We start from the raw sequence: 24,247 nt of genomic DNA on the forward strand, positions 1-24,247 counted from the left end.
TTTTTAATTCGTTAATCTGATAAAATTATGTCTTCAGGGCTGAGGACGAATTGGAGTTCCGATCATGGACAGAGAACAGTTATGCCGACATTGCCGACCAGTGGGTGCCAAAATATTCCTAACGAAAATTATAAATCTTAAAGAATTTAAGCGCAGCTCATTTTTTTTTTGTCAAGTAAAGAGAAAGGATAAGATGGATCTACAAAAAGAATTAGTAGTATTATTTTTCGCGGCTTAACTCAGGCGGTTTTCCTGTTTCAATAAAGGGGGCCTAAGTGGGCTAAGTACAGGTGAAAGATATCGTGGTTTCTTTTAAGTTCAGAAGACAGATGGCATAAATCTTCAAGAAGAATTTACAACCGTCAATATTTTCCGCCATATACCTCAAGTAGTTGAACTATTTATATATAGGGGGGGGGCTTAAGTGGGCTAAGTTCGGTTTTTCATAATACGCTATATTGGTGTTGAGGAACCAAAATTGAGCCAAAATCCAATAGAAGCAGGTATTTAAAATATGCCAGTGAAGTAGAAAAAGAATTAATTAATGGGATAATATCTAGATATCCCACGGAATATCAAAAACGAGGAATATGTAAAACAGAACTTGAATTAGTCAGTATATTTACGGTTTTTTTTTAACGATATCTCCGCGGTCACACTGCTAGTGCGCGGCATATAGAGCTGGAGAAACATCGATGTTTGCGGACATCGATGTTTACGATGTTTTGGGAGCAAAACATCGATGTTTTTTAAATAAAACTTATAAACTTATACTGTATGGTTAGTGGTTTTATATATATATATATTTTATAATATGTATCTACGTAAAAAAAATTTTGTAATTTTTGTAAACAGTAAAACATAAAATTTACGAATTATAAAAACCATTTTTACACTACGTTGCGTTATTGAGTTTTTGATAAAACTCAGTTTTTTTTACATAGGATAAGCATGGGGTGGTCTAGTGGTGACAAAAAGTTTAGTTATGGTTGCTTTTCAGTTACGTTTGTTCGATTTTCCTAATGTTTTCTCCCTGTTCTGCCTATCGCTGTGGCTGAGGGAAAAGGAGCAAAATAAATCCTTCAAGCTAAAAGTATTAGCTTATAATTTTAATGATTTTTATGATTAGATCAAACATATTAATAATAGTGTAAATGATAGATGTAAAAGATGCTTCTAGTGTAAATCTAATCAAATCTAAAAACATCGATGTTTGAGAAAAAACATCGATGACATCGATGTTAACATCGATGCTTCTCCAGCTCTATCGACATAACCTCCTTTTCTAAATAAATTTTGTGCTGTGTACACGTGTTCTCCACAATGGCACCCGTCGAAAAAGCTAAGAAAGTCGCCAAATCGGCCAAGAAGGGCAAGAAGCACCCCCTCAACTCGTACCTGAAGGGCGGAATCTTGCGTTACTCCAAGGCTCAGGTGAGTAGCGTTCCAAACACATTGAAAACTCTGCAATTGAAGTTTCGCTTCGGTGTGACGCCTGGGTGACAAAGCGTGGTGGGGCCATAGGCCCACCGCATTGGATGGATATGTTTTTCTGCTGCAGCATGCTGATCGTGTGTGCTTGTTTTGATTGCAGATGTACAAGCGTCGTGCCCTGTACCGCCTGAAGGACAAGAAGAGCCCAGTGGTGCAGAAGGAGAAGGTGCCAATCACGAAGGTGAAGAAGATCGGTGGCCCCAAGAACGGCGGTGAGCGCACAGTTTTCCTGAACAAGTCGAAGGCTAACTACCCCACCAAGACCTTCGTGAAGAAGCGCGTCTCCAAGGCCAACTTCAGCGAGCACAAGCGAAACACTCGCCGCAACCTGAAGCCCGGTACCGTGCTCATCCTGCTGGCTGGTCGCCACCAGGGCAAGCGCGTTGTCCTGCTGAAGGTGCTGAACTCCGGCCTGCTCCTGGTCACCGGACCCTTCGCCCTCAACTCGTGCCCACTGCGTCGCATCTCCCAGCGCTTCGTCATCGGCACATCGTCGCGTGTGGACTTGGGCTCGTACAAGGTGCCCGAGCATCTGAACGACGGCTACTTCCGCCGCCTCAAGGCCAAGAAGGACAAGAAGTCCGGTGAGGCCGACATCTTCGCCGCTAAGAAGGAGCGCTTCGTGCCCAACGAGCAGCGCAAGAAGGACCAGAAGGAGGTGGACGGTGCCCTGCTGAAGCTCATCAAGGCCCATCCCCAGGGTAAATACTTCGCAAGGTACTTGCAGAACATGTTCGCCCTGCACTCCTCCCAATACCCACACCGCATGCGCTTCTAAGCGGTGGACCACCATGCAACTTCAATTTAAGGATTTTTAAATACTTTGTACAAGCCCGCTGGTTACAAAAACAACAACAAGATTTGTAAAATAAACATTACAAAATGGAACACTCTGTGTCGAGGTATGAAAGAACTAAGTGCGTCTCATTTATTTTCAGTCGCCTTTGGGTTTGCATCGGTCTCCTTGGTATCATCTGGGTATTGCGGGTCCAGTTTGAGGGCCGCCAATAGCTTTCGTCTGCCATGGACATACAAAAGCATTTCGCGATACGATCGTGGCAGCACTTCGTCCACAATCTTGTCGGCCTTGTAGGTGAGGTAGAAGATATTCGTGGTCCTGTCCTCGCCACTCTGCACATCCCAGATGTGGGCCACCGTCATCAGCTGCACATAGTTCTTGTTCGTGTACACCACATAGGCGGTCATCTGCAGGAACGTGTTCACCCTCACGGGGCTCAAGAAGCTAATGTCGGAGATGCAATGGAGTATGGGACGGCCGCGCAGATAGATGCTAGCCATGATGAAGCTAATCTCGACGGCCTGCCGCATAATATAGCCCCCGAATATGGTATTCTGGGCGTTGCGATTCTCTGGGAATGGGGATATCATGGTGGTTTGCTGCGAGTCCTGCATCCATCGGCACTTGGGGGGCAGGACGCGGCGATTGAGATCCATGTTGTCCGGTATGGTGGTGCGCTTGAGCAGGTTATACATAATGGCCTGCTCGTGTTCGCGCGGCGGAGAGTTGAGCACCGATTCGGTATGCGCTGCGCGACGCTGCTTCTGCCGCTGCTCGGCCTCCTTCCAGATGGCTTTCTCCGTCTCGTCGGCTGGCTTCAGGGGATTAACGGGGGCCGAGCCCGTGTTGGTGGCATTGCGTGCCACCATCAGAAAGAGGGCCCTGGTCACATCGATGTACTCGCCATCCGCCAGCTGCTGCACATAGATGGTGGTCTCCATGGAGCTGCGGCCCGTCCACGAAACGTGCCCACTCAGATGAATGTCATAATTGGCCTTGAGTCGCTCAATGTTGCTGAACTCCACCTTGTCCACGAGCAGCGTGACAAACGTGTATGGCAGCGGTACGTCCTTTGGGAGATTGGGCAGCAGCACATGGCGGTGACACAGCCACACTGCCATCATATCCAGCTCCTCCATGACACGTCCCATGCGAACCCTACCCAAATAATTGACATACCGCTCCCGTATATATTCATCCGAGCCGAGAGGCAGCACGACCGTGGTGTGGGAGTCCAGCATGCTGCGTGTCGGTAGGTCCTCGAGTTTTGGCTGGTACTTTAAGAGATGATCACGCGGCTTGGGCACCGTATTGTAGCCGAAATCAACATCTACCCGTTCGCGGATGCTCTTCACGACTGTGCACAGATGGAGGATAGGACCTTTGAGAGACCACTCTTCATTCCACTTTTGTCAGTACTTGTACTCACCATCTGCTAGGTTTCCCGAACAGTGATCGGATGTCAACTTGACGGGGGAATCCTCTGATTTCTTCGTTCCATACTGACTGCGATTGTGACTGGCAAGGAATGCGCAGGGCATTAACCGTCCTCTGGTGGTGTTTCTCTTTGCCAGAATTCTTCCCGCTCCACGAGCTATCAGACGATGCATTTTTCCGAGTAGTTTGCCTTTTGTTTGCTTGACACTGCCGTCTCGCCTGCTTGTTGAAAAACTATCACGTAATAAACACAGAACACATTTGCAAAAAGAGAACTTGCAGTGCGCCCAGCAGGTGCAATGCAATACCTCAGAGAGTGGGAGAGACGGTGAGCACGTTGAGCGTTTCATTGGTAGAGCAGAAATTGACGTAGATGTTGCCTCAGCAGAGGGCCGCGCAGGGAGATCTAGTGCGAATCTAATCGCACATCTGAATGGGAAAGTTTTTTGGGCCCACAACAGCCTCTGTACGGCACTGGACGAATTGTTATCAGATTAGAGGATTACATTTAATTAACACATTGGAGAGAGAACAGGGAATATCAATTATTATCTCATATCATATCATATCATTTAGCCTCGGTTAATTATCATTGGGTTATGTATTACTACAGAAGTCTACTTCAGACCCATGCTGGCCTCAAACTTGCGGCGTCCCTGGATGTACCACATGGTCTCGTGGTAGGAGCGTGGCAGCACCTCGGTGACTGTGTCCGGCGCCGAGAAGGTGTAGTAGAATGTGTTTGTGGTGACCTGATTGCCCGTTTGCGTGTCTAGCACATCCGCCACGGTCATGATCTGCATATAGTTGAGGCTCGTGTAGACCACATAGGCCGTCATCTTGATGAAGCTGTCCACACCCACTGGCTTCTCGAAGCTGATGTCCGAGATGTGCTCCAGCTTGGGCCGCTTCTTGCAGTAGAGGAAGGCGGCCGCCCAACTTATCTCGCTGGCGCTACGCATCAGGAATCCCCCAAAGACTCGGTTATGGTGATTCCGATGCTCCGGGAACGAGGGTATGGTGCTCATCTGGTACGAGTCTGACATCCAGCGGCAGTTGGGCGGCAGAATGCGCTTGTTCAGCTCCAGAGTGGTGCCTGGCGTGGTCCGTTTGTACAGCTGATACATGAGCGTCTGCTCGGGATCGTTGGGCTCCACATTGAAGACGGACTCTGCGCAACGGATCTGGCGCTGACGCTTACGATCTTTGCCTCCGGCCAGGATTACCTTCTCCTCATCGTTGGCCGGCTGAATGGGGTTGACTGGAGCCGCCGCGGTGTTAATAGCATTCCTGGCGGCCATCAGGAAGAGAGCCCGCGTCAGTTTCTGGTAGCTGCCATTCACCATTTGCTCCAGCCACACCACAACCTCAATGGAGCTGGTGCCCACCCATGAGACATGACCAGACAGGCGAATATCCTCGGTGCCGGAGGCCCTCAGCTTGGTGAAATCGATGCGATCCACGAGTATGGTCACAAACGTATATGGAAGATGCACACCCTCCGGCAGATTGGGCAGCTTCAAATGCTTGTGACAGCACCAGGCTGCAAAAGATGGAAGGTTGAGCAAATTTATGGTCCTTTTGATGGTTTCCCCACGTACCAGCAAACATGTCCATATCCTCCAGTAGCCTGCCCAAGCGCACACTGCCCAGATAGTTCACGTACTTGTCCTGCAGTGTACGGTCCGTGCTCAGGGGTAGCATGGCCGACGTGAATGAGTCCTGCATGGCGCGTGCCGGCAGATCCTCCAGCTTGGGCTGATACTTGAGTAAATGCTCGCGCGACTTGGGCAGCGGATGATAGCCCGGCTCCAGGCCCAATCTCTTCATCATCTCCAGCTTGACTACAATGGAAAATCCTGGTGTGACAATGCGTTCACAAAGAATATGGCACAGTTTTTCTTACTCTCGGCCATGGTGCCAGAATCATTGGCCACCGCCGATTGCTTGATGTGCGTCGGCGGTGAGTAATGCCGTCTGCTGGGAGGGAGATACACATCTGATTATAGCTGCAAATCTTTCAAGATTTTCGTTATCGATTCGACTCTCACCTGGACACAGTACAGACAGCGGGCGACACCTCGAAGCTATGTCTGGTCTGGCCAGCAGCTCTGCTGACCAAACCCCAGCACTTTCGTGCTCCCAACAGCGAACGCAGCATTTTTATATTTCTTCAAATCTACACTTTTTTGTCTGCCAAAAATTCCACCGCCTGGAAGAAACAGCTGATAGGCACAGTGGGCCACAATCGAATGATTTAAGAATGGCACCCAAAGCGTATTCTGAGCAGGACCTAGACCCAGCAGGAATACAAATAAATTATATATATAGCAGGTTTCAAGCTAAGATTTACCATTTGTACGTAAATAATTGAATTGTGCTTGCTTTTTCCAACCAGTGCTTCCACTGTGCAGCGATAGCGATAAATATGACGTCATCGGACAGGTTGTTAATTTTAAATTTGAAAATCAAATTTTTCTCAATTAACACAATTTGCAGCTCTTTGGGTAAATCATTGGTAATTGGTAATTAAACTTAAAATTGCGAGATGTTAATAGGGGAATGACGCTCCAGGTCGATACTGGAGCTGCATCGAACAATAACTGTCAAACTAACTGTCACTTGGCCTATTAGGTCTTGTCAAATTTTATTTCCAGCTCGACTCACTAGATTAAAAATATTTTAAGGAAAGATTTGGAAAAAAAAAAAAAAAAATAGTAATGCAGTCGCCAGTACCAGTTCTCGTTGCAGCCAGCAGTGGCGAGAAAGGGCTAAAGGGCATTGTGGCCGGAGGTATTACTGGTGGGCTGGAAATTCTCATCACATATCCCACGGAGTTCGTGAAGACCCAATTGCAGCTGGACGAAAAGGGGGAAATGAAGAAGTTCAATGGAATCGCCGACTGTGTGAAGAAAACGGTCAAGCAGAATGGATTCTTTGGCCTCTATCGAGGCTTGAGCGTCTTGCTGTTGGGCAGCATACCGAAAAGCGCCGCCAGGTAAGCAGGAGGAGCCTCTTATACGGATATAGATTGATCATTTGAATGGACACGACTGCGGATAGGTTCGGTGCCTTTGAGTTCTTCAGCAATAAGATGCGTGATGAGAGTGGCGAGCTGACCATGACAAGACGCTTCTTTTCCGGCATGCTGGCTGGCATGACCGAGGCGGTGGTGGCCGTCACACCCATGGAGACAATCAAGGTGCGCTTCATCAACGATCAACGAAGCGCAAAGCCCAAGTACAAGGGACTGTTTCATGGTGTGGGCCAGATCGTCAAGACTGACGGTAACTATCATTAGGATTATCATAGACGTATATATTTAATTGCCACTCTGTTGCTGTAGGAATTGGTGGGATCTACAAGGGACTGCCAGCCACTGTGATGAAGCAGGGCTCCAATCAGGCCATTCGTTTCTTTGTGCTCTTTTCGCTTAAGGACTTGTACACTGGCAGAGACAAGACAAAGACGGTGCCAAAACCGTTGGTTGGAGTGTTTGGAGCCATTGCCGGTGCCGCATCGGTGTTTGGTAATAATCCCCTCGATGTGGTCAAGACACGAATGCAGAGCCTGGATTCCGCCAGATACAAGAACACACTGGACTGCGCCATGCAGGTCCTACGTCAGGAGGGTCCCATGGCCTTTTACAAAGGAACAGTGCCGCGCCTGGGCAGGGTCTGTCTCGATGTGGCTATTACATTCATGATCTACGATACGATCATGGATGTGTTTAATTTGTTTTGGAAATAAATCGTATTATTCAATGTATTATTATTATTATATTTCCATGAGAATAGAAGGATAAGAGAGGGATACATCCACGCCTAGAGCTTCAATTCTTTGAGGGCAAAGTTAAGCACAACAGGCAGCAGGCCAGCCTCTTCCAAATCCAGTATCTGTTGCCGTAGATTTTCCCCTTGGCGGCTAGCAATTAGCTGCAAATACATTCACATTTAAAGACAGTTCTCTTGCTATAAATTGACAATAGTAAACCCACCTTTTTGATCTTTTCGCGTTGCTCTGAGCTCTGACAGAAGCTGAGTATGGCCGCTGCCATGTGGGGTCGATGAATCAGGATGCACAGCTCGGCAAACTGTATGAGATTCAGGGCATGCACCACTGGGCAGCCTTGCAGCCGCAACAGGGTCTTGTTTAGCTGCTCTTCCTGGGCAAAGGAACGCGTCTGCACGGCATTCTTCAGAGGATGACAGAGCACATAGTCCCAGGCCAGAGCCAGTCCATCCAGATGCAGCAGCTGTGGCTTACAACTGAGTACATCCAGCAGGGCATTCAGTTCGCGCAGCATGTGAAACATCACCATACGCTTGAGGATGCCGTTCCAGATCTTGGGCAGATGTATATCGAAGCCCAGACAGATGTTGGCCATCACCTCAAGGGAGAGCGGATTCTCAGCATTGCGCTGCCATATAAACTTCAGAATATCGATCTTGTTGAAGTGGTCATCGGCGAACTTGTCAATGTTCGACTTGTAGCCGAGGGCCTTCAGCTCGTGGACGCACTTGATCGTGATAAACTGTCGCTGGCTGATCGTGTTCGTGAAGGAGTTGCTGCCATCGTTGAGCTTCGAATAGCACTCGTACATCTGCAGCTGGGTGGAGGTGTTCACGGAGCTATCACAGATAGAGGTAGAGAGATCTTGCCATATGTTCCATAAATACTAAATGTTATATGTTCTTCTTACCCTCCCTTGAATATCAGGCCCACCAGAAACTTGACCGCCTCCGATTTGGGCCAGCTGCTGAGTATGTAAAATGCACGCACCACATTCTCGCTGGCATCATCGTTGCTGCTGCTGCCATTGCTGCCGTTGGTGTCGCCTCCACCGTTCTGATCGGACCAGTTCTGATCTTCCATAAATGTCTCCTCCAGCATAGTGCTATCCGCCGGCTCCATGGTCACCGAGAGCCACTTCTGCAGCAGACGGAACTGTATGGAGCCCAGATTGAGATCGTGCAGCTTGGCTATCTCCGTGACCAAGGCATTGATGTCCACCTTGCTGGACTTGATGATCAGCTCGTGGTGGTAGAGGCTGTGTATCAGCTCCGTGGGATTCTCCACCAGTCGCAGCAGCTTCTCGTCGGTCAGGCCATAGATATACAGCAAGTGTTGGGTCTTCTGTATGGGATAGCGCCGCTTGACCTTGGCCACCTGCTCCTGACTCTTGGCATCGGTGATCAGATGGCCGTTCTCCTTGATGAAGTTCCAGCACTCGTAGGAGGCCTCCACCATGTCCGCCCCATCGCGGGCATAGTTCGACACAAAGTAGAGTATGAGAAAGGCCTTGTTCGGATTATGCACCTTCTTGACGAGCCGCAGTATGGACTTCAGAAAGGCATTGTTTGTGGGATGCAGACTCCATGATTCCGACTCGTTCTTGGACTTGTATTCGGATATTGAATTCTTCACGGCCGACATGCAGAAGTAGTCACAGTTCTGGTTACTGTCCTTGGAGCCCTTGAGGGCCGTATACATTTGGATAAGCGGGAACCAGCTTTGGCAGTTGTCCACATTCAGTTCGCTATCTGTAGAAGGAGTCAGAATAAATAAAGAAGCCCCACTGAGGGCCGTAAACCTAGCATATTTATTTAGCCACATACCGAGTATATCCTTTAGCGGTTGCTCGACTATCGGCTTGAAGGGCAAACGATAGCGTGCGATTTTCGGTAGAACACCATTCTCCCGCTGCGATTTGAGCCACATGTCTGTCTCTAGTTGGCCCGGACGATTGCGTCGTCGCGTGATCATCTTGTGGCGCAGAAAGTGTAAGATATTTGTCCAGATCTCCATCTCTTTGGGGGCAGCATCAAAGAACATTAAGATGTTGATGACGCACATGTACAGCTCATAGAAATAGATGTTGATCTGCAAAAGAAGGGAAGGGCTTAGAGGAAGGCGAGCCTTTCTCGAGCTGAGAACCGCACCTCTTCGATAAACTGCTTTAGCTTGGAGGTAAAGAGTTCCACATTCTTGATCTCATTGATGTACGGCTGGCACATCTCCCGCATCTCCTGGGCGCTGCTCAGCATGACCAGTTCCTCGTCGCCGAAGGTGTCCCGCTTGATCTCGAACCGCAGCTCCTGGGCATTCAGTATGCTTAGAATTTGGGTGATCAGAATCTTTTGATAGTCAAAGCCAAAGTCGCGGCTCATGCGCTCCAGCAGCTGCACGTCCAGCTGCTTGTTGTGGAACTCCTTCAGCAGATGCTCAATGTTGTCCATGTCCGCATTGAACTTTCCCTTGATCCGTGGATCCTGCTGGCAGAACTCCAGGTAATAGTATAGTTTAAGGCGCCTGCAAGCAACAACAGAAGATATTTAACCAAATGAAGAGAGAAGAATGAAGAATTAAGCTTGAAAACCCACTTGGCGCGTATCATTTGCACATTGTCCGCGTCCTCAATGTGTTCGTTGTACATGGCGGAGAGCGTTAGGAAGTTGATCTTCTGCTGATCGGTCTTCACCTCCGTAGAGAGCTTCTCGAGCATGGCCACGGACTCGCCATCGGCCACCAGCATGCTGAACAGCTCGAGGAAGTTTGCATCCTTGTTGCTCATCGCATTACGGAATATCCGCCTCAGCTGCAGCGTGATGAAGCGTTCATTGATGATCCTCTTCTTTCTGCAGTTCTGCTTCTGATAGTCCAGCAGATACTGCGACATCACATACCACACATCGTGCTCCTTGGCCTTGGTCAGATACTCCAGCGACACAAAGAAGTCGGCGCGTGCCCCATCGATGTCTTCCTTGACATTCTCCGCCAGTGATTGGCGCACTTGCATCAGCAGGGAATTATTTGGCTCCGTCTCAGTAATCATCACGAGGAGAGTGCGTGCCAAGAACTTGACGATCGGCAGGCGACCACTGATGTTCCTCTGCAACAAACAGGAAATAGGAAATTGCCTGAGAGGATCAACAGAAGACTACTACCTTCTTCTGCGGCTGCTGTACTGGCTGCACTTCCACCTCATCGAACATGGACACCGAGTAGCGTTTCTTCGCTGATGGCGGCGGCAGCAGCTGCTGCGACAGAGGCTTCACATCAAACGATCCATTGAGGGCGCTCGTAAAGTTGAGCGTTGTCTCGCCCAGAGCCATTGCCGTGCCGTCCAGGGCGCGACATATGTGATCGTTGATCGTCTGCTCCTTGCCATTGTAGTACGTTGCGATGGCATCCAAGGGATAGTGAATGACAGCCACACGAATGTACTTTATGAGATCCACAAGATCCCGTCGACGGCTGCGTTCATGCAGCAAGGCAGACGTCAGCAGATCATACGCGAGGGGGAAGCTCAGGGGATCACTTTCGGTGATCAGTTGCAGCGAGGATGGAGAGTCTGCAAAGGGTGCAAAGAGATAAGCAAATTCCAGACATACTTCAGATGCACTACCCACCCTGATTGTTGCCCTTGGCCGATTCAATTTGCTGGACAATCAGCTCCAATGCCAGGTTGATGAAGTCACCGCTGTTGCCCGGCACACAGTCGATGAACTGCAGCACATGGTAGGCCAAGGCACAGCTGAGGGGCAGACATGCCACACGCTGGCACAGCCGCTGCATCCCAAACACCTTTGAGAGATCCAGGGCCGTGCAGAGTTCGCTTATTTCGCTGGCTATGAAGGCGGACACATTCAGCGTGGCCTGAGCCCGCTCAATGATCCGTTCTATGGCCTCGTCAAGGAGCTCGTGGCGCCGAAGCAGAGGGATAAGCTCGCCGCTGCAGCTCAGCTCAATGTTGAATTTCTCGCGTAGATGGAAGCGATGCTTGATGATCAGGTAGCGACGCTCGTACACAGATTCAACGTGGGGCAGGAACAGTTTAAAGAGTTCCAGGACATTCAGGTGCTCTTGGACTTTGGCTTCGTTGATGAACGACGCAGAGGAGCTGTTCTCCAGCAGATTGGCAAAGATCTCCACCACATCGCGTCGATGCTTGTCGTTCTTTTCGCTGCCCAGAGTCTTGAAGAACTCGTAGGCCATCTCGATTTGTCCCCGTCTGGCCATCTGGTAGCAGCAGTTGAAATTGGCGCTGACCGAGATCTCTGGCGCCGCCTTGGTTAGTGTGCAAATATCATCCAGCATGTCGGGGAGATTCAGCTTCACGATGCGCATCATGAACAGCTCCAGATTGATGTCCGCCGAGCTGTCTGCCGGCCAGCCGTACTTGACTTTCATGATCTTGATCACCTGTATCTCGTACTCGGCATTGATCTTCATGGCCAGCGGGTGCGTGGAGGTGCGCAGCTTGATCAGCGGCCCCAGGGCCTCGGGCCAAGGCACAGGGGCATTCTGCAGCACTGACAGGGCGCACTCCAAGCGGCTGTCCTCGTTGTGCAGCAGCTCGATGCAGGCCATTGCACGCTCCAGCCATTTACTGGACGACTGACGACTGGCCACCAGCTGGGCGATGTACTGCTTGATCACGGCCAGCGGCTGGCGTCCCTTCTCCTGGAATATGGGGTACATAAAGTCCTTCACCAGCCGCTGCAGCTTATCCAGCTGCACATGCTGCAGTATGCTCAGGGCAGTGGCATCAATCGAGTCCTGCATGTAGTTGTCCAATGTGAAGCCCATGTTGTAGTTGGTCTTCAGCACAAACAAATCCTGCAGGGCATTGACCAGGTCCCGCAGCTTTCCCACATTCCGTTCCTGCTGCCGTCGCACATCGCTGCAAAAAGGTAAACGCAGATCGTATATGGTTAATAGCTGAGGATTGTCCAGCTCCAATGGAACTTACGAATATGTAAATTGAATTTCCTCGAATATTTCCAAGATTTTGGTTGAGAACTCGAGTCCAATGTTTGGCCAATGTGTGTTGTACTGAAGTTTGCGCGTCATTTCAATGCTCCAGTCAGTTATGAATGGCATAATGCTGGGATGCGTATTGCTGACCATCGGTATAAACTGGCGTAGCCACTGGACAATGTTAAAGGGCTTCGTGTTGCTCGGTATGAAGCCGAGCAGCGTGCGCAGCTCATCCTCGTTGAGGTGCGGCAGAATGCTGCTCGAGTGCCGGCGCCAGATGAGGCAGGCCGTGGGCATATCGGTGTTGAACAGCGACTTGACCACACGCACCAAATTGTTGTCGTAGATGAACTTTTGCCAATCGCTGTTGCACTCGTACGGATCGGTGATGGCCAGAGTCTTGAGACGATGCAGTTGCTCGTCAATCTCCAGCATATCCTCTTCATCCTCCTGGAAAGAGAGTACATTTAAGAGCGAACCCACGAGCAAATAAATCCCACACTAAAATCTCACCTCGAAGCTCAAACGCTTTTGGATCTCGCGCAGATAGCGCTCTAGAATGTGTCGCGAACTCAGATTGATCATCCGATTGTTCTTAATAAACGCTTTGCTCTCAATCTGCGAGAGCAACTCTAGAAGGGTCTGGAATTTGGCATCCCCCTCGGGGGCTTTCAAATGGGAATCGGAGTTGCAGAGCTCCACCAGAATGCGCTTGGCCCTGGCCTCAAAGATCGGCTGCAGGCACAGCTCGAATTGCTTGCCAAACTCCTCTGCCTCCTCCAGCCGGCCCTTGGCCACGAGTTTCTTGAACCGATCACTGGGATCCGTCTCCGAGACGAGCATCATTTCCACCATGGAGGGCAGACTGCTTTTGTTCGCCTCCTTGGCTGCCAAATAATACAGATTTACGGCACACTTTGGCTGGCGCACTAGCCAGGCGTGCTCTGGCACTTCCACCTCGTTTTTGCATCTCAGAGCTGTAAGGATCATCAAGGATAAACCAACACATAGCTTGACAAATCATATATCTTACAAGGATACTCCACAATTTTCATTAAGCGCCCCTCGTCCGTTGGCTTGGTTAGTATCTGAAGCTCAATGCTCTCCTCGCTGCACTCCATGACGAGCAAATCCTCGATCAACAAGTTCCGACCCTGCGACGATTGGCACAAATTCACAGTGCGCGTGTACGGACAGATGTCCAGCAGATGACCGGAGGTGGTCAGAGCAATCCTAAGGCAAACAGAGAAGCAGAATAAAAGACCAAGCATACGGCTGGCTATCGTTTCCAGAACTTACACACAACCATCCAGATTGTAGATTTGCTTAAGGCTGCCATAATGAGCAGGCAGACTAATGCGGGTCACATCATTGGAATTCGTCTTGAAGTTTGCCGTGCCCAGATCCCCGTAGATGATCAAGGCGTGATCGGCACCACGAGCTTCCTGATTATTCTGTGCGGAAATGTGACCAGCCGGCGTCAGCTGCTGGAAAAGTACAGCGCAGTCGACATTTCCCGACGGGCGGCCCTTGGAAATCCGCTTGATGGTGACATCATCGAGAATGGCCTTCTCACAGGCAATCGTCTCGTTGTCATTGAGGGTTATATTCGCCACAGACTCCAAGGTGGCTTCATCAATTTCGCTCAAGCTAAAGAAGCAGTCTTCCGTCATTTCAGTCAAAAGGAATTCCTCTATGCGATGACTCACCCATAGATGCTGCCATTTTTGCAGGTGAAGTAAAATCGCTGATCGCATTGATGGATGCTCCTGAAGGTGCCACCACCCGAGAGGCTCACATCTTCCAGGTTCACGCAAACGCTGAACAGAAGCAATCCCTTGATGAACACACCATGAACTTCGCCATCGCTGAGCCCGCACACAATCAGATTGCCGCTGCTGGAGATGGCAATGGCTTCAATTTGGGAACTGAAACTGAGGAAACTGCACTTGGCCACCAGCTCGTCCTCCAGCAGCAGGAGGCTCTTGTCTATGGATATCACCATTTTACCACATTGCACTGATGCCAAAACCTCTGGGTATTTCTCGACCTAAAAATAAAAAATTTGTAGCATAGCTAACTGTTGATTCGTTTGAATTGCGGCCATTACCTCCTCCTCGCTGCTAATCCGGAACATGCCCCTCGAGGAGAACACATTCGAAATTGTCTCATCTTCACAAGGGGATGCCTCAAAGTTGCTCCACATCCTGCAGTAGTTTGTTTCGATTTTATTTAAGAAATTGCAAAAAATTTAAACAAACAGCGCCAAATAAACAAGCGTCACCCTCTCTAGGGATGGGATTCCATTGATAACACAACACGTTATCGGTAGGATCTAACAGAGGAGAAATCATTTGAAAATGTTTGCAACTATAATTTAATTAAACTGAAAATAGCCAATTAACAATCAAACAGTGTTTTTTGCATTGTTAAATACGTTTTTTGCATTAAATTGTCTTCTTATCGAGAGGCAAAGACGCATTTGCGGCTCTGGTCCCTCTTTTCGTCTTGTGGAATTCCGGCATTTTGGGTTTCAGTGAAATACGGTCACACTGGCTGGCAGGCGATGAAAATTATTTATATTTTTTCGCTCTTCCAACGCAAAAATTAAACAAAATAAACAAAGTTAGATGCATTAATGATAAAATCCGACACAGTGCGTCCCCACTGATACTCGGAAGTGTGTGCTACCTTGGACCGCGGCTCAGCTCAAATCCGCTACTCATTAAAAGTTGATGCTGCAGTAGCGCAGCAGCGGCCATCAACAAAAAAGAAAACCTCGAAACCCAATCGCGTGCAAAGTACAAAAAGTGTGTATTATTTAATAATAATTGTCGCTAACCATTATCGTGTGCTAAATATTGGGCACTATACCCCATAGTGGTGCAATTAAAGGCCAAACGCAGCGATTTGCTGCCGCGGCGGTGGTGCAAAGAGAACATAAAATCGCTGGCAAGAAGAAGAGCCTATAGTGGCGCTGTGTGAGAAAATAAAACAAAAAAGACAACACAACGCGCATTGCAGCGTCCACTGGAGGCTTCCACCAATTAAATCGGAAGTAAAATAAATGTAAAGCCAGCACGTAATTGCAATAAACGAAGAAAAAGATCCAGTGCATATTTGTTTTTGTATGCTGCAGGCCGCCGCTGCAGGTGCTGCTGCTGCTTGCGCTTGGCGCTTTCGAGACAACACGACGCTGCCAACGCTGACGACATGCGCGCGTAGAGTTGCCAGCTCCAAATTGCAAAGGTTGCCGTTGTGCCGTTGTTCCGTGGCCGTGTGCCGAGTGCCGTTTCTTGGGAATAGTTTTTGAAAATTCAGTTGTTCTTGTGCTAAGATGATTCGGTAAATATGTGGAAAATAATTGAGTATTGAACAGCCAAAAAATACTCACGCTCTGCCCTTTTGCTTAGGTCGATATGCTTTTGGCGGTCCCAGGCCGCACCAAGTGGATAACAGTCGAGTGAGAGAGCAGCAGATCAGCGATCACCGTAAAGCCAGCCACCAGCAAACATCAGCATCAGTCCATTTGACATCGGGTGCAGACCACCCGCGAGCTACATCTTATAATTTCTTCACCCCGCGTCGAGATCTCCAGCGAGGGATTGACGACGCCGCTTAGATAGAATTTCTTCCCCCCGTAGTTAAAGAAAAAGCTGCCACCATTCGGAAGAAAAATACCTCTAATATGACCCATAATCTCGGTATGGCGCCATATCGTTTGCCGGGTCCAGCAGGCGGCCTCTGTCCGCCTGACTTCAAACCGCCGCCTCCGTCGGATATCATCTCGGCGCCGAGCAATCCCAAGAAGCGGCGGAAAACATCGAATGCGGCCAACTCGGCTGCTGCGGCAGCGGCGGCGGCGGCAGCAGCTGCGGCCGCCGCTGCCAATTCAATGCAGCAACAATCAGCACCACCAACGCCGCAGGATCTGTTGCCGCCGCCGCCGATGGGCGGCTTCGGAGACACCATTATTGCCTCGAATCCCTTTGACGACAGCCCTCAGGTCTCGGCCATGTCGAGCTCGGCCGCCGCGGCGATGGCGGCCATGAACCAAATGGGCGGAGGTCCAGGACCTGGACACTTTGGCGGCGGACATCCGCATCCGCACTGGGAGGATCGCATGGGCATGGGCGGTGGCCCGCCGCATATGCATCCCCACATGCATCCGCACCATCCGGGCGGACCGATGGGTCATCCCCATGGACCCCCGCATCACATGGGCGGTCCACCGCCAATGCGTGGCATGAGTCCAATGCATCCGCATGCGATGGGACCCGGCCCTGGAGTGGGACTGCCGCCGCATATGAATCACGGACGACCTGGTCCCGGTGGCCCCGTGCCCATGGGCAGTCCCATGGGCGCCATGGCTGGAATGGGCGGAATGAGTCCAATGGGCAATATGGGAGGACCAAGCATATCACCACATCACATGGGCATGGGAGGACTCTCGCCAATGGGCGGTGGTCCGAACGGACCCAACCAGCGGGCCATGCAGGGCTCTCCCATGGGAGGAGCTGGCGGTCCTGGCCAAAACTCGCCCATGAATTCGTTGCCGATGGGCTCGCCGATGGGTAATCCCATTGGTAGTCCCCTTGGACCGCCTTCAGGTGGTCCGGGGCCGCAGCAGCAGCAGCAACAACAACAACAGCAACAGCAACAACAACAACCTCCGCAGCCACCCATGAACAATGGACAGATGGGTCCGCCCCCGTTGCACAGTCCTCTGGGCAATGGACCGACGAATCATGGCAGTCATATGCCAGGTGGACCCGGTCCAGGTCCTGGGCCTGGGCCCGGTGGCCTCGTCGGACCAGGTGGCATGTCTCCCGCCAACAACAACAACAGCGGCGGCGGCGGAGGAGGAGGTGGTCCGGGAAACAACATGCTCGGCAACAACAACAGCAACAATGCAAGCAACAACAATCAAAATCCTCATCTGTCGCCGGCCGGTGGCCGTCTCGGAGTGCCCACGTCGCTGCAATCGAATGGCCCCTCATTGTCGGCCGCCTCCTCGGCATCGGCAACGGGGTCGACGCCCACGCAAACATCGACAGCGACGACCGCATCATCGATGTCCACGTCAGTGCCTACATCCTCGCCAGCGCCGCCCGCCATGTCACCGCATCACTCGCTGAACAGTGCCGGCCCCAGTCCGGGCATGCCCAACTCGGGTCCCAGTCCTCTCCAATCGCCCGCCGGTCCGAATGGTCCACAAAACAACAATAACAATAACAATGGACCCATGATGGGCCAGCAAATGAACCCGAATGTTCCTATGCAGCAACAACAGCAGCAACAACAACAACAACAACAACAGCAGCAACAGCAACAACAACAGCAGCAGCAACAACAACAGCAGCAGCAGCAGCACATGGGCGGTCCTCCTGGTCATGGACCCGGGCACGGTCACGGTCACGGTCATGGGCACGGTCACGGTCACGGGCATGTCCATGGACATGGGCACGGCCCTGGCATGGGCATGAATCAGATGTTGCCGCCCCAGCAACCATCGCATCTTGGTCCACCGCACCCGCAGCTAATGAATCATCCGCACCACCATCCGGGTGGACCACCCCCGCCCCATATGATGGGTCCCGGCGGACCAGGCGGCGGCATGCATGGTGGACCAGGCGGTATGCCTCCCCACATGGGCGGCGGCGGCCCCAATCCCCACATGATGGGTGGACCGCACGGGAATGCAGGTCCGCATATGGGACACGGGCATATGGGCGGTGTGCCAGGACCAGGCCCGGGACCAGGAGGCATGAACGGACCCCCACACCCGCACATGTCGCCCCACCACGCACACGCCCATCCCCACCATCATCACAGTCCCATGGGTGGCCCCGGACCCAATATGTTTGGCGGCGGAGGACCCATGGGTCCTGGCGGACCGATGGGAAACATGGGACCCATGGGCGGCGGCGGGCCAATGGGTGGACCGATGGGAGTGGGACCCAAGCCGATGACAATGAGCGGTGGCAAGATGTATCCGCCTGGGCAGCCGATGGTCTTCAATCCCCAGAATCCCAATGCGCCGCCCATATATCCGTGTGGCATGTGCCACAAGGAGGTGAACGACAACGATGAGGCCGTGTTCTGTGAATCCGGATGCAACTTCTTCTTTCACAGGTAAATTACCTAGCCAGCGGAATCTGCATTAGAATCATTAAAGGGTTTCCCCGTAACTAAACCTGAATTTTTGTGTTCTCTCTCTACTTTTTCTTCTCTACTTTCTCTATAATCTCCAATCGCAGAACCTGCGTGGGGCTGACCGAGGCGGCCTTCCAAATGCTCAACAAGGAGGTGTTTGCAGAGTGGTGCTGCGACAAGTGTGTGTCTTCCAAGCATATTCCCATGGTCAAGTTCAAATGTTGAAGCGGAATGGAGGAACGGACTACGGAAGGCAGCAGCGAAGGAACCTATCAATCAACCACCAGCAACAACACCACCAACACCAGCTAGCACTCACTCACTGTATAAAATATCCAAGCATACTCTACTATCTTAATTGTACAATTTATAAGCTGCTCAATAGTCAAGTCATGTCCCCCCCCCCCCCTCCCCACGATTACCCCCGGATGCCGCCCAGGCCGAGGCCGAGAGACGATGGCAGGCCCCGAACTAAAGTGCCGGAGCAGTGTTGTGACTTTCAGCTCCGGGCTCCCAGGATCCATCCGGCTCAAAATCCCAAAACCTCTTTAAGCGCAAGCAAGCGCAAAAGAAAAAACCTAAACGAAATCTGTAAACGAAATATGTTTAATTGTAATATAAATGTAATGTGTATATGTCTGCTCGTTCAGCAAAAGAAAAGAGCAATCAAACCAGACCAGACGAAGCGCAGTGTGTGTGTGCCCCCCCGCTTGGCGCATCAGGGCAATCAAAAACCAAGCTAAGGAACATCTAGAATCTAGTTTGTAATATAAAGCAAAATTTGATAGGCGTTAAATGTGACAAAAACATAAGGAAACACCCACACACACACACACGGCCGTCAAAAGCGTCTTGTCTTGGTCTTTTGTTCGGGGGGAAAATGGGAGAAAATCGCCACACACACACACACACACAGATAGACAAATACACAAACACACACACACAGACATAATTATATATATACATATATATCTAACGACATATTTAAATAATAAAAAAAAAGAACGACACCATTTGACAACGGGATGGATATATACAAATTGTAACGAAATGAAATTATCATTGTGAAATTTTGCTGCAAATGTGCGGACGTGCATGCATGCGTGTGTGAGTGCGTGACTGTGTGTGTTATTTGTTAATATCAATTTTATTTTATTTTTTATACCAGCGTGTGAATCTTACATTTTAAATAATTGATTGATTGATTGTCTGATGGTACATTTTACACAATTAAATATAGCAAAGAATTGCGGAGGATATCGACTGCGAACAAAAATCGAAAAGCACAAGAAATTATAAATTCATGCGAAAGATATATAAAAATTTGTAATTTAAGACGAATGTTAAAAGAGCGCAGCGAAAATGGACAGACGATTCAAAAAAGGCAAAAACAAATTTGTAAAAATAGGAAAAACAAAAACAAGTACTCTAGGATATTGCAACTTTAAGTTATTTATAATTAAATAAAACTACAATATAAACAACAAAAAATAAAGTAAGAATGAGTTTTTCACATATCGAATTTTTTTTGTGGCTCTCAAATTTTCTTGGCCACGAATCGGTACGAATTGTATAATTTTCCCTTGGTTAGATCCCCAAATCATTTGTTAGAGCTTATAGAACGGGCCATATAATCTTCAGAGAGCCAAAAACTTTATCAGAACGTTGAAAACTTAGTTACATCAATTCATCTTTGGGTAAAATATGTTTCAAGTCGATGGTAGGCTTCAGTCCAGAAAAACAACAGAGAAACTCAGAGTCGCCCTTAAAATTGTTGAGCTATGCACACGACATGCATATTGTTTCCTTTTTACTATTCTCGGGAATTTCCCTTTTCAGCGTGTGCTTGATTGCAATTTCTGGACAATAAAATTCTCAAGTTCAACTCTGATTGCATTGCATATACATTTATTATAGTTTATAGTTTTATACTTAGTCTAAATGCACAGGCCAGGCTAATTGGGGAGCATAAACATATACATACAATATATTTAAAAAATTTAAATGATGCTGGAGCTGGATGCAACACAAAACCCCTACGTTATCGAAATGGGGGCAGGCCCCGGCTGGGCAATAACAATTCATGTTCAAATTCAATTCAAAGAATGTGTTTGTGTACGCCACTGGCAAAGCCATTGCATATGGAGTGCTTGCTGGCAGGTAATGGCCAATGGGGGGAGGGGTTGGGCACAAATATTACAGAGACAATCACTTAAACGTTAAAAATTATGAATTTTTTGATTAATTTTTATGGGTTCTTCTTTTTCTCTTTATAGTATTTGTGTTTGTTTAGATTATATTGACGGCACGCAGAAACCAGACGAGATTCCTGCATGGCTCGCTGTCTTATCCGATGGCCGCTGTTATTAGCTCTGCTACATCCTGATCTGTGCTGCGCACCGTCAGATTCAGCGTAACGCCCTCGGAAAGTGCCAGCTTGGCCCGCACCAGAACCTCGGCGCCGCCTCTAAAGGTGCCTGAAAGATGCCACAAAGAATACAAACGATTTAAGATACGATTCAGTAGAAGCTGCGGACTAGATTTGTACCCGAACAGAGCAGCGTGTGCAGGTGCGTGCCTTCGGGCACCTTTTCAGAGAGATTTGCAGAGCCCAGGCCAAGGATTTTCATAATAGTGTTGACAGCATCCTGCAACGTAGTGACGGCTGACAGCACAAAAGTATCCTCGGCTTGCAGCCACTCTGGGGGATGGCAGAAATATATAGACGTTAATTAGATATCTCCGGCATCAATTTTCAAAGGATTGCATTCTTACCTTCACTATCGGCTGCATCCCAGGCCACCTGGAAGTTATTCTTTTTCGATTTCTGTATCTGATCGGCCACTGTGATCTCCATGTCCTCCAGCATATACTCGTCATCATAGCCCTCCTCCGAGTCGGGCTCCCCGGTGTTAGGATCGCAATCCTTGACCACAAATCGTAGCGTGGCCCCAAAGGTTGCTGAAAGAGAAGAGAGCATTGAGTACTAGGCACACTCTGATGACCCAGTGGATGACAATCGACTCACCTATGGAACTGCCCGCATCCGGTGGGAACTCCACAATGACATATGTGGTCTGCAGTTCGTTGTACGGCAGCTTTGGGCATGGTACGACGGCTCTGGTTGTGAATCCCTCGGGCAGGGTCAACTCCACTCGCACATTCTCCAGAAACTGATCGGACAGTGTGTTGAGGCAATCAAATTGGAAGACCACATGCTGCCCAAAGATGTGCTTAATGCATTGTACCGTGTACTCCGTCTCGCTTTCGGTTAGCTGTATGGGTGCCGTGCTGCGATGCACGGGACCGAGCACCTGAATGCCAGGCAGCTGGGCCAACCGCGATGCACTCTCCTCCTCTCGTGTGATCTTCGGCGGCCGTGGGGCGCTGGTGACCAGCATCACATCATTGCTGATCTCTGCTCGGACAACGGCGGCGGCCTTGGGCACAACGGAAATGTCAAAGCGCTTCTCCAGATCGCCGTTCAAATGATCCACCAGAGCCTTCTCGAGCAGCGCCAGTGAGCAGTTCTCGCGCTCAATAATGTAGTTCTTATACAGATCGGCTCGCTCCGTGTTGAGGATGGTCAAGTAGTAGGTGGCACGGTCGCGCACCTCATCATCCGGGTCCATCTGGCAGCGGCCAAGCAGAACAAGAATGTTGGTAAGTAAAGCCGGGCAGGAGGCTCCAAATTGGGACAGTGCGGTCACGGCAGCCGCCCGCACAATGGGGCTCTCCAGGATAACACGATTGTAGATGAAGCGGATGTACTTCGAGGGTGTGGCCGCGAAGGGTCCCTCCTTGCCCATCAAATGGAGAATGCGCACCGCCAGCGAGACATGCTCACAGTCCTCAATGAATTCGCAGAGATGCGACAGCCCGGACTCCTTAGCGTCGGCATTCTCCTCAATAATCGTAATGATGGTGTCCACAATAGATGTCTTGTACTCCAGACCGCCCTCCTCGCGCAGCATGCCACTGAGGAAGTTCATCAGGACAGTGTGCTTCCTGGGATACTTGGTGCAGAGGGCACAGATGGCCTGGACGACCACTATCTTGAACTCGTCAGAGATCTCTGCCACAAATGTGGAGATCTGCTTCATTAGACGCTCCACCGAGGACTCGGCGCCGGTCTTTAGAAGCGTGGTAATTGCCAGAGTAGCCACCGATCGATTGGAGTCCGTGATGAGACCCTCCAGGTCCAGATTGCATGTGGTCACCGCTGCCGGATGGGTCATGGCTACCTTGTTGAGCGTCCGAACAGCAGCAAAACGCAACGTGGCCTTGGGCGAGCTGCAGAACAGCTGAAGGATGGAGAAGGCCGGCGACAGCATGCGGTGATTGGTGTTCTTCAGATTGACAATTGCATGGGCTGCCTCATAGATGACCATCTCGCTCTTGTGGCGCAGACAAGTCTCGATAAAGGTGAACAGAGGCGAGTCCGACAGCTCTTCCGAGGGTATATCCTCCTCTTCGATAAGTTTACAGGCAATACGTATCTAAAGAAACATTCGTTAATCAAATATCCACCATAAAATATAGCTTTTCGCGACTTACCAGCATGCAGACAGCATAGGGACTCTTCAGGGAGCTGCGCGTCAGCTTGTTGACCAGCTTCGAGACCGCCAGACGATCCGATTTGCGAATGTGATAGAGCAGACCGAGGGCATGGTACTGCACCATAATGTTGTCGCTGTTCATTGCCTCCTGGGCCTCGTTGGCCCAACGCTTGACCACATCGCCGGCTGTGGTGGCGAGACGCAGCGAACTGACCAGAGCGGCACAGGATACAGCGGCGTTCTTGTCCACGATGCACTGCTTCATGTAACGCTCGACGGCCTGTAGCATGGTGTGATCCGTGATACTGCAGAGGGCACGAATGGCAGCCGCACGATACAGATCCTCTTTGCCGGTCATATCCTTGGTCAGCGAACTGGTGACAATGATCACATCTTCGGCCACCGAGCTCAGCTCCTTGATGCCCAAATAGACCATGCGACGCAGCACCACATCCTTGGACTGGAACAGCTTGGTCATCGCGAAGAAGCAGTCGGTGGCCTCGCGTGGCACCAGCGTCTCGCCCTGGTTGATCAGGTAGAGGATCTTGGTGAGAATGTGAATGCATTTGCGGGCATTCACCGGCGTCTCGTTAAACGTGCGCGTCTCCTGCAGCACAGACGTCTTCTCCAGGTTCTGGTATGCATTTGTCGGGCCTGGGCGTTTTTTTTTTAGGGAGGAAAAATATTTCATGTTTTCCGTCAGTACATACAAATTTGTTTAATAACTTTAGGACTTGTTTTTGTTGTTTTTTTGTATATATATTTGCTGGATTCTGTGTTAGTGTGTGTGTGTCTGTCTGTGTGTGGAAACTGCTGGTTGCCAGCGGAGCACCTTTTCCGCAGAGCTGTGCTGGAGTTGCTCCCCTTTATCGGTCGTTGTGGCTCTTCGTGCTGTGCGATTAGTAAGCTCTGGGCGTTAAATTGCTACTCACCGTCATCCTCTTCCTCTTTGTCGCGGCGGAACGAACCCATTATTGATAAACTTACTTAAAAAACGTTAATAAAACAACTAAAATGACTTTTCGGCAGCGTTTACACG

At 49.9% G+C, this 24,247-nt stretch overlaps 7 protein-coding genes across 9 annotated transcripts; 3 read left to right on the forward strand and 4 right to left on the reverse strand.

Moving 5' to 3' along the window:
- Positions 1-1,304: 1,304 nt before the first annotated feature.
- On the forward strand, positions 1,305-2,404 carry LOC6587817 (60S ribosomal protein L6). The gene is made up of 2 exons (XM_026995230.1): positions 1,305-1,434; positions 1,595-2,404. The coding sequence occupies exons 1-2, from the start codon at positions 1,324-1,326 to the stop codon at positions 2,270-2,272; spliced, it is 789 nt and encodes a 262-aa protein (XP_026851031.1). The 5' UTR covers positions 1,305-1,323; the 3' UTR covers positions 2,273-2,404.
- LOC6588546 (acyl-coenzyme A thioesterase 9, mitochondrial) lies at positions 2,392-3,954 on the reverse strand. Its single transcript, XM_002012948.2, has 2 exons — positions 3,723-3,954; positions 2,392-3,650 (listed from the first exon to the last, which is right to left on the reverse strand). The coding sequence occupies exons 1-2, from the start codon at positions 3,901-3,903 to the stop codon at positions 2,419-2,421; spliced, it is 1,413 nt and encodes a 470-aa protein (XP_002012984.1). The 5' UTR covers positions 3,904-3,954; the 3' UTR covers positions 2,392-2,418.
- A 299-nt stretch (positions 3,955-4,253) lies between these two features.
- Positions 4,254-5,976, reverse strand: LOC6588542 (acyl-coenzyme A thioesterase 9, mitochondrial). 2 transcript variants are annotated; one of them, XM_002012949.2, is made up of 4 exons: positions 5,782-5,976; positions 5,637-5,707; positions 5,332-5,574; positions 4,254-5,273 (listed from the first exon to the last, which is right to left on the reverse strand). In XM_002012949.2, the coding sequence occupies exons 1-4, from the start codon at positions 5,889-5,891 to the stop codon at positions 4,348-4,350; spliced, it is 1,350 nt and encodes a 449-aa protein (XP_002012985.1). In that variant the 5' UTR covers positions 5,892-5,976; the 3' UTR covers positions 4,254-4,347. The 2 variants fall into 2 exon arrangements, with proteins under 2 accessions (XP_002012985.1, XP_026851023.1); XM_026995222.1 differs by having other exon boundaries at positions 5,637-5,710.
- A 458-nt stretch (positions 5,977-6,434) lies between these two features.
- Positions 6,435-7,498, forward strand: LOC6588475 (putative tricarboxylate transport protein, mitochondrial). The gene is made up of 3 exons (XM_002012950.2): positions 6,435-6,728; positions 6,794-7,017; positions 7,077-7,498. Exons 1-3 carry the CDS (start codon positions 6,451-6,453, stop codon positions 7,478-7,480), a joined length of 906 nt encoding a protein of 301 aa, XP_002012986.1. The 5' UTR covers positions 6,435-6,450; the 3' UTR covers positions 7,481-7,498.
- LOC6587910 lies at positions 7,490-14,744 on the reverse strand. Its single transcript, XM_002012951.2, has 14 exons — positions 14,604-14,744; positions 14,203-14,543; positions 13,793-14,143; positions 13,527-13,726; positions 13,007-13,470; positions 12,486-12,943; positions 11,143-12,416; positions 10,678-11,084; positions 10,114-10,622; positions 9,673-10,042; positions 9,349-9,613; positions 8,433-9,273; positions 7,728-8,361; positions 7,490-7,665 (listed from the first exon to the last, which is right to left on the reverse strand). Exons 1-14 carry the CDS (start codon positions 14,697-14,699, stop codon positions 7,555-7,557), a joined length of 6,321 nt encoding a protein of 2,106 aa, XP_002012987.1. The 5' UTR covers positions 14,700-14,744; the 3' UTR covers positions 7,490-7,554.
- A 337-nt stretch (positions 14,745-15,081) lies between these two features.
- Positions 15,082-19,482, forward strand: LOC6588484 (protein pygopus). Of its 2 annotated transcripts, XM_026994965.1 has the most exons (4): positions 15,082-15,838; positions 15,907-16,334; positions 16,374-18,628; positions 18,754-19,482. In XM_026994965.1, exons 2-4 carry the CDS (start codon positions 16,182-16,184, stop codon positions 18,872-18,874), a joined length of 2,529 nt encoding a protein of 842 aa, XP_026850766.1. In that variant the 5' UTR covers positions 15,082-15,838; positions 15,907-16,181; the 3' UTR covers positions 18,875-19,482. The 2 variants fall into 2 exon arrangements, with proteins under 2 accessions (XP_026850766.1, XP_026850765.1); XM_026994964.1 differs by having other exon boundaries at positions 15,907-18,628.
- Positions 19,483-20,899: 1,417 nt separating this feature from the next.
- On the reverse strand, positions 20,900-24,226 carry LOC6588590 (coatomer subunit gamma). The gene is made up of 6 exons (XM_002012953.2): positions 24,141-24,226; positions 23,207-23,862; positions 21,678-23,148; positions 21,425-21,610; positions 21,198-21,350; positions 20,900-21,126 (listed from the first exon to the last, which is right to left on the reverse strand). The coding sequence occupies exons 1-6, from the start codon at positions 24,178-24,180 to the stop codon at positions 20,996-20,998; spliced, it is 2,637 nt and encodes an 878-aa protein (XP_002012989.2). The 5' UTR covers positions 24,181-24,226; the 3' UTR covers positions 20,900-20,995.
- Between the last annotated feature and the right edge of the window lie 21 nt (positions 24,227-24,247).

This window comes from Drosophila persimilis, unplaced genomic scaffold, assembly GCF_003286085.1.
Source record: "Drosophila persimilis strain 14011-0111.01,24,50 unplaced genomic scaffold, DperRS2 tig00000000-arrow-pilon, whole genome shotgun sequence".
NCBI lineage: Eukaryota > Metazoa > Arthropoda > Insecta > Diptera > Drosophilidae > Drosophila > Drosophila persimilis.

Excerpts from the sequence above, each read along its gene's own strand:
- LOC6588542 (XM_026995222.1), bottom strand. The coding sequence starts at position 5,891 with ATGCTGCGTTCGCTGTTGGGAGCACGAAAGTGCTGGGGTTTGGTCAGC. Across the intron at positions 5,711-5,781 it reads GCTGTCTGTACTGTGTCCAG|CAGACGGCATTACTCACCGC; the intron begins GTGAGAGTCGAA and ends TCTCCCTCCCAG. Across the intron at positions 5,274-5,331 it reads GGATATGGACATGTTTGCTG|CCTGGTGCTGTCACAAGCAT; the intron begins GTACGTGGGGAA and ends CATCTTTTGCAG.
- LOC6588484 (XM_026994964.1), top strand. The coding sequence starts at position 16,182 with ATGACCCATAATCTCGGTATGGCGCCATATCGTTTGCCGGGTCCAGCA. Across the intron at positions 18,629-18,753 it reads TGCAACTTCTTCTTTCACAG|AACCTGCGTGGGGCTGACCG; the intron begins GTAAATTACCTA and ends CTCCAATCGCAG.
- LOC6587817 (XM_026995230.1), top strand. The coding sequence starts at position 1,324 with ATGGCACCCGTCGAAAAAGCTAAGAAAGTCGCCAAATCGGCCAAGAAG. Across the intron at positions 1,435-1,594 it reads TGCGTTACTCCAAGGCTCAG|ATGTACAAGCGTCGTGCCCT; the intron begins GTGAGTAGCGTT and ends TTTTGATTGCAG.
- LOC6588546 (XM_002012948.2), bottom strand. The coding sequence starts at position 3,903 with ATGCATCGTCTGATAGCTCGTGGAGCGGGAAGAATTCTGGCAAAGAGA. Across the intron at positions 3,651-3,722 it reads TTCGGGAAACCTAGCAGATG|TCGTGAAGAGCATCCGCGAA; the intron begins GTGAGTACAAGT and ends ATCTGTGCACAG.
- LOC6588590 (XM_002012953.2), bottom strand. The coding sequence starts at position 24,180 with ATGGGTTCGTTCCGCCGCGACAAAGAGGAAGAGGATGACG. Across the intron at positions 23,863-24,140 it reads CAAAGAGGAAGAGGATGACG|GCCCGACAAATGCATACCAG; the intron begins GTGAGTAGCAAT and ends AAAAACGCCCAG. Across the intron at positions 21,127-21,197 it reads GCACACGCTGCTCTGTTCGG|GCACCTTTAGAGGCGGCGCC; the intron begins GTACAAATCTAG and ends GGCATCTTTCAG.
- LOC6587910 (XM_002012951.2), bottom strand. The coding sequence starts at position 14,699 with ATGTGGAGCAACTTTGAGGCATCCCCTTGTGAAGATGAGACAATTTCG. Across the intron at positions 14,544-14,603 it reads GGATTAGCAGCGAGGAGGAG|GTCGAGAAATACCCAGAGGT; the intron begins GTAATGGCCGCA and ends TTTTATTTTTAG. Across the intron at positions 9,274-9,348 it reads ACCGCTAAAGGATATACTCG|ATAGCGAACTGAATGTGGAC; the intron begins GTATGTGGCTAA and ends CTCCTTCTACAG.
- LOC6588475 (XM_002012950.2), top strand. The coding sequence starts at position 6,451 with ATGCAGTCGCCAGTACCAGTTCTCGTTGCAGCCAGCAGTGGCGAGAAA. Across the intron at positions 6,729-6,793 it reads ATACCGAAAAGCGCCGCCAG|GTTCGGTGCCTTTGAGTTCT; the intron begins GTAAGCAGGAGG and ends GACTGCGGATAG. Across the intron at positions 7,018-7,076 it reads CCAGATCGTCAAGACTGACG|GAATTGGTGGGATCTACAAG; the intron begins GTAACTATCATT and ends CTGTTGCTGTAG.